This window comes from Adiantum capillus-veneris, chromosome 16, assembly GCF_014529385.1.
Source record: "Adiantum capillus-veneris isolate H3 chromosome 16, ASM1452938v2, whole genome shotgun sequence".
Taxonomy (NCBI): Eukaryota; Viridiplantae; Streptophyta; class Polypodiopsida; order Polypodiales; family Pteridaceae; genus Adiantum; species Adiantum capillus-veneris.
In genome coordinates this window covers 117,386,808-117,394,072 of record NC_140946.1, presented here as the reverse complement: position 1 = coordinate 117,394,072, position 7,265 = coordinate 117,386,808, and the positions used below count along the sequence as shown (strand labels likewise).

The window sequence follows — 7,265 nt, the reverse complement described above, 5'->3', positions numbered from 1 at the left end:
AGTGAAAAACACAAAAAAAAGGTACTTAGGACAGACCCAAGAGTCAGCAAGTCCCAGATTCCCTTGGGCACAGTGACACTAATCAAAGTTGCCCTCAGTTCCAAATCCCTAAGAAGGATCATGTTACATGGTTAAGAAGATCGATGTATGGACCGCAACGTTTACTGCTGATAACAAGACAATGCACATTGCCGAGGCTTGCCAAAAACATTTTTCCTAACCAAAGAAAATAAGGGTACACTTAAAACTCTTCCAGCTTTAGCATTTGCCAGAAATTACACTAAACCTGTATAATGTAGCCGGTTTTCTTTAAGGTTAACTAGCCAGGATTTTGCAATTTCAGCCTGTAAAACTTGCACAATGTAGCCAAATTTCTTCAAGGTAAACTAGCCAGGATTTTGCAATTTCAACCTGTAAAAACACACTAAACCCTGGTTCTTTGCAAACACTGATGCACAAGGCTTTTTGCTCTGCATTTTACAAATAAAGGCAAGAAACCAAGACACATGCTCTCTTTAAATTTCCTGGCCTTATTTAACTCGAGAGATAAAATTACAAGCAATTATAGCCCAAGTATCAGACGCTTGGGCCACCTTCAAGAGTATGAGGTGGTTGAGCAGACCAGTATCAAAGATGGCAGATTACAAGAGGACTTGAAAGCAGGCAAGAATTCAAAGGTGTATTAATTAATCCTAACACTCTACTAGTAATTAATGAGCCCACATTGCCTAATTTCAGAGCCCCTCATCATGGACTAATATCAGGTGCTGTCCTGTTCTGCGACCTGCTAATAAATGTATTGTCGCCCATCGCAGCGATCTCATCATTCTCGCCTGACAGATCTTCCAACGACATACCCTTTGTCTCAGGTACCAAGAAGGTGAATACGAAGCCCAATGCATTGACGACTCCCAATATGATCAGTGATGTCCTTATCCCCAACCCCGTCGGATACCCTGGGTCTTGTTTCCCCTTCTGTGAACTTTGCGCCGCATACAAAAACCCAAATGCCCCTATGATTGCCCCAGCCTTCCCGCTAGCTGCAGAGATACCATGGCATGTTGATCTCAGGCGTGCCGGGAAGATCTCTGCAGGTACAATGAATGTTGTGCTGTTGGGCCCGAAATTGGCAAAGAAGAATGTGAATGCGTAGAGCACAACGAAGGTGGTTGTATGCGTGTCTCGCAGAGAGTAGTATGGGATTGAGAGACCAAACATGAAGGCTGTCATCATGAAGAAGCCCATGAGCTGAATGGCGAATCGGCCAATTCGGTCAATAAATGCAACAGTGAACCAATAGCCGGGAACGGTTGAGCAGAGCGCAATGAGGGCTTGTGCCCTGCTGATCCTATACACCTCTTCCAACGCGCTCATATCTTCAGCTTTGGGCAACCATCCGACTGCGGTAAGCACATCCTTTTGGAACAAGTTTTGGCTGTAGAATGCGATGTCGAGTAAAAACCATGTCGAACAAGTTCCGAGGAGATGCAGTCCGTGTCTCCTCATGAATCCCATAGAGAACAACCCATAACTATCTGTAGCCTTCAATCTGTCCACCTTGTCTTGCTCTGCCTGTAGCTCCACGGACATCACTTTCGTCATGTCCAGTGCAGCTTGCTTTGCGTTACCTTCCACCAATGCTGTATACCGCGCTGTCTCGGGCATCTTCATTCGCCAGTAGTAGGTCAAGAGTGCAGGAATAGCCCCAAGAATGAAGACCAGTCTCCACACAAAGTCTGCCTGAGGAGGAGTCGACCCAATGTAATCGGCCTTGAAAGCAGGACGGTGGTAGGCATTATTGAAGGCAGCAGAGACGATGATGGAAACAGCAGCACCTGCCAGTATTCCCGTGCCTTGCATGGCAAAGACAGCAGCAATGAAAGCACCACGAGTACGCTTGTTAGCATACTCAGACATGATGGTGGCCGAAAGGGGGTAGTCGCCACCTATGCCGAAACCAAGCCAGAATCTGAAGAAGCACAGAGTAGTCATGACAGATTTGGGCGTGCTTCCGAATGAGAGGCCCGACGCAATGGAGCAGATAACCATGAGCATGAGGGTGGCTCCATAGACCTTCTTGCGGCCCAGCTTGTCTCCGAGCCAACCGAAGAATAGCTGGCCAGCGAGGGTACCACAAAGAGCGACACCATTGACGGCTGCAGAGACATTGGGAGGGAGGCTTCCAGGCTTGGTTGAAGCCTGGTCGTAGTAGTAAATACGGCCGAGAAGTTTGGTGACAGTGGAAATACAGAACAGATCATAGGCGTCGGTGAAGAATCCCATGCCGGCGATCACGATGGCGGTGAAGTGATACCATTGTGTCTTGGCCTTGTCCAAAGCAGAGAGCACCTCCAGCTGCCCTCCAGCCATAGCTCTAGCTCTCAAGGTTTGCAAGAATCAAATCTGCAGGTCCATGGAAGAGATCAGAGATTCTTTACTTTCAAGATAAGAGGCAAAAAGACAAAAGGGGTAACGTTTGTACCTTAATATGCATGCACAGGAGGCTGGGGGGAGGAGACGTGTGTGTGCGCGTCACAGACTCACAGCGCGTGTGCGTGTGTGTGTGTTTGGAGAGAGAGAGAGAGAGAGAGAGAGAGAGGAGCTCTGCTGAGTCTGCTTTACCAGCAGACGCAGGCCTCTTTTTAAAGGCAGCCAGCGGCAAGCCATCACACATGAAACAATATAAAAGGACAAACACAACGCTGTCAATTGGCTTGCGTAAGGATACTAAGGAAAGGCAATCTTGCTTAAATTAAAATTAGGGAAAATTACCAAAATACTCCTCTAATTTGAGCAAATTCCCAAAATACCTTTGTATCTAGTTTGGTTGGATTGTTCAAGATTTTTTAATCTTCATTCGTTTTTGACAATCGAGATCCGTTTTTGAGTGCTCGACATGTAATTTATCATCGGCTACCATCATAAAAAAAGATAATTATGTCTAAAAAATAATGAAGCAATTCATCTCCAAAACCTACATAACCAACTCAAATTGTAGTTTTAGCATCTTGTACGATATAGACAATCACTCTTCTTGTGAAGACCTATCAAAAAAAAAAAAAAAATCCAAAAAATCTACTCTCACAACCACAACCAAGGGTATTTTGGGAATTTTGGTAAATTTGAAAGGCATTTTGAAAATTTATGGCAAAATATCGAGGGTACTTTGGGAATTTCCACAAATTAGAAGGGTAGTTTGATAATTTTCCCTTGAAATTAAGAGGGACAAAAAAAGGGACGATTAATCCATCAGAGGACTTAAAAGATTGGGGACGTCGCAGACTCGGTGGAATTTGATTGGCCAACGCTTGGATTAAGGTTAAACCTTAATCAATCTAATGGAATTGATTAATTAAAGCACAAGGGGAAGGAGCAGGAGAAACTTACATACCAGAATGAGAGGGGGGTCCGGGCCCCGGGGACGAGAGAGGCGGAGGCAGAGAGCAGAGGCTGCTCCCTGCAAGTCAAGTCTTGAGAAGTCGAGACAGTAGGCGGTAGGTGGTGTACTGTACCTGCTGATAATATTTATACGCACTGCGCAGAGAGTAGTCGCACACGGGTGATATCTGGACCGTCGGATCTCTAGCCCACATGTGGTATCTGTTGGAATATCCCCCCTGAGTTCTAGCATCCTGATTTGCGGCCGTGCTCACATATGAGCTCGACCTTTTTACTTTAACTCGTCGTCGTGTCCAGACCGAGGCCCTCCTTGCCATCCTTGCCCTTGTTGGCCCTTCTTGTCCTTCACTTTCGCCAAGTCAACTTCACCAATGTCTGCGCAAAACACCTCCCCTAGTAAAATCTGGCAGCCTCTGTAGCTCCACCTCTTTTGAAATTGCAGCATATGCTAGCTTGAAGCTTCCATTGAAGTTCCAAGCCCCCTTCTTCTTCTAGTGGGCTACCACTGCCTACCAGCCATCCAGTGACCCAGGACTTAAGGTCATGAGATGTTTCCAAGTCGACTAAGGGTGGGTTCAGATGGCGTGGCACCAACAACAAAAAGGCATGGTGAGCCTATGGGAAGTTGCCCCCTGGCAAGAAGGGTTCACAGGGCGCAGCGGCAGCAGGCTTGTAGGGTGCCGAATCGCAATAGAGAGACCGAGTTCTTTCTTCCGACACCCCCCCCCCCCCCCTAAAAAAAACTCGCACATCTGCTCTTCCACCGTCCACGCCGGGTTTTTCCCCTTACAACCCTACTTTTTGGCTTTTAAAACAACTATCACCTATTTTATTTAAAGATTTATTCGAGCCACATATGATGGTCATGCACCATTTACCTCCGCTTGTGTGAACCACACAGTGGAGGCAGAGGCCCTAGCATGACTCTACCACCTGGAATGCACGAAAAGCAAGCCTTCTTCCACCACCTTCATGTGAAACCAACCTAAGACAACCTTCACATAGACCTCCCAAAAATGCATGTAGCATCACTTTTTGCTTGGTTTTGCATTCTCATATAGCAATGAACAGCTCGTTGTTGGCCCATTCTGAATCTTCAAATTGTAGATAAACTAGGGGGTGGTTGAACCACCATCCAAAACTCAAGGTTCAGTTACCATATACATGTGGTAGTGATGTGTGTGAACACACTTAGGACCGCCAGGGCATCTTTTCCCTCTTTAGGAGGTTTTTCCCCCCCTGCATTGTATATACGCCAATCACTCTAGGGCTATCTATCTTTCCTTTGCACACTAAGTAATATACTCTCTATTGTGTGCCTTGAGCTTCCTTCGTCTTCTCCAAGTTGTCTGTGTTTTCGTGCAATCCTAATTCCAACAATTGGTATCAGAGCAGGTTGCGTCCTTTCGGACTTAGTCGCCAGCAGCTCCAGCACGAGCGTGCTCACTTTCTTCGATTTCAGTGAGCTTTAGCGAGCATTCGCAAGTCGTCAAAAATTTCAAGTGAACTCGTAGAGACTAGTCGGCTCAAATTAATGATTTGGGCTCATTTAGGCCTCCGTTCCAACTACAAGCAGTACTGCACAGGCTATTTCGTCATTTTGTGCAAAAATTTGTCAGTGCCGTTTTTTGCATAATAGGTCCCTTACTTCTATGGTTTGTGCTATATAACATGTGTTGTTCCCGCTTTGTTTCTCCTTTTTCTAGGCAATTTTCACATCAGGTGCAACATTTACCATGGCTGTCTGTTAAGTATGGAGCCTGATTTACCCTTGTAATTTTCTGTGGTAAAAACGCACATTTGTAAAGCCCCCATTATGAGGAGAAGCCATCGCGCGTGAAGGAAAATCACTCACCGGAAACCAAACTTTTCACGGACAAGAATCAGGGGCAACTTTAGACTCCGCCCCCGAGACTTTTTTTTTCACCGGAATATTATGGCCGGACGGCGGCCGGAAAGTGGTCGGAAAACAACCGATCGGTTGGCCGATGGCCGGTAGTCAATGGCCGATGGCCGGTGGTCGGAAGTCAATGGCCGGTGGCCGGTGGTTGGAAGTCAATGGCCGATGGCCGGTTGCCGAATTCAATGGCCGGTGGCCGAATTCAAAATCGGACTTGTTTTCTCAAGGGCGGCCACACATGGGCGGATTGGAGGGTCCGATTTGGACTTATTCGCACAAGGGCGTCTACACATGGCTGTCTCTCATAAGAGAGGGCAGCCCTTTTGGACCATAAAAGGAGGCCATTTCTACACACATTTCATAGTGTGAAGTTGATGCAACAAGGTGAGTGTGAGGTGGTGAGAGTGAAGCAAGGCGGGAGCTCTATCAAGGGTTTAATCCCTTTGTAAACTACTTCTTCCTTTGAAGTGCTAAAGCCATTGAGTGGCTACTTTCCCGTGGACGTAGCCCACATTGGGTGAACCACGTATATCGTGTGTACTCTCTCTCTCTCTTTACTCTATAATCTCTTGTGTATGAAATCTATCTCTCTCCATTAAGTAATCTACTCAAAAATCTATTTAGCTACGTCTTATTTTCTAACAATTGGTATCAGAGCAAGGTTTGCTCGTAGCTAAATTATCTCAAGGAAAGGATTCCTTGAATTGAGTGGGAGTTATGGCGGAGGAAGGGAAGCTCAAGATTGAGAAGTTCAACGGCAAAAACTACCAACATTGGAAGATGCAGATTGAAGACTATCTCTACCAGAAGGACCTCTATTTGCCACTAGGCGGTCTTGCGAAGAAGCCCACAACAATGGAAGATGAAGCATGGATTGTCCTTGATCGAAAGGCACTGGGAACAATCCGGTTAAGCTTGGCGTCAACGGTGGCCTTCAATGTTTCGGAGATGAAGACCACGGAGGACTTGATGAAGTCACTTGACGACTTCTACGAGAAACCATCGGCATCCAATAAGGTATTTCTTATGAAGCGCTTGTTCAATCTAAAGATGGCAGAGAATGGTTCAATTGCAAAACACCTAAATGACTTTAACACAAACATAAGTCAACTTCGATCAGTGAAAATCAATTTCGATGACGAAGTGCGAGCTCTCCTTATACTATCATCTCTACCGGATAGTTGGGACAGCCTTGTGATGGCTGTAAGTAATTCTATCTCTGGCACAAATACTCTTAAGTTTGATGATGTTGTGAGTGTTCTCCTAAGCGAGGAAATGCGAAGGAGAAGCACAGGAGAATCATCAAGTGCTGCACTATCAGTGGAAACAAGAGGAAGGCCTAAGGAGAGGTTCAAAAACCAAAAGGGTCGTGATCACTCAAGGCGGAGCAAGTCACGCACAAAGTCAGTTCTTGAATGTTGGAACTGCGGCAAGAAGGGCCACGTCAAGAAGGATTGCTGGTCCAAGAAGAAGAAGGAGACAGAGTCTCAAGACAACAAGCCAACATCGAAGGCCAATGTGGCAGGTAAAGTAGAGCAAGATGCTCTAATTCTCTCATTAGACAATGTGTCTAATTCCTGGATAGTAGATTCCGGGGCTTCATTCCATGCGACACCACACAAGCAACATTTCCAAGACTACACCAAAGGTAATTTTGGGTATGTATACGATGATGAAGCTTGTGAGATTGTCGGCAAAGGTACAGTTTTTGTCAAAACTGCTAACGGAAATGAATGGAAGCTTAAAGATGTTAGGCATGTTCCTTCTCTTCGCAAAAATTTGATCTCTACAGGACAATTGGACGATGAAGGTCACAACATTGCATTCGGAAACAAACGGTGGAAGATCTCAAAGGGATCTTTGGTGGTTGCCAAGGGTGAAAAAGTCGGTACACTTTACTTGTGTACTGTTAGCACGCAACCTTCAGCTTGTGCAGCAACTACAGAAGTTGACAATGCGGTGTGGC

General features: G+C 45.9%; 1 protein-coding gene across 2 annotated transcripts; it reads right to left on the bottom strand.

Annotated features, from left to right (window-relative positions):
* Window positions 1-510: 510 nt before the first annotated feature.
* Window positions 511-3,502, bottom strand: LOC147439721 (low affinity inorganic phosphate transporter 1-like). Of its 2 annotated transcripts, none has more exons than XM_086485521.1 (2): window positions 3,392-3,502; window positions 511-2,403 (listed from the first exon to the last, which is right to left on the bottom strand). In XM_086485521.1, exon 2 carries the CDS (start codon window positions 2,368-2,370, stop codon window positions 748-750), a length of 1,623 nt encoding a protein of 540 aa, XP_086341647.1. In that variant the 5' UTR covers window positions 2,371-2,403; window positions 3,392-3,502; the 3' UTR covers window positions 511-747. The 2 variants fall into 2 exon arrangements, with proteins under 2 accessions (XP_086341647.1, XP_086341646.1); XM_086485520.1 differs by lacking the exon at window positions 3,392-3,502 and adding an exon at window positions 2,483-2,641.
* Between the last annotated feature and the right edge of the window lie 3,763 nt (window positions 3,503-7,265).

Coding starts and splice junctions, on each gene's coding strand:
- LOC147439721 (XM_086485521.1), bottom strand. CDS start 2,370: ATGGCTGGAGGGCAGCTGGAGGTGCTCTCTGCTTTGGACAAGGCCAAG.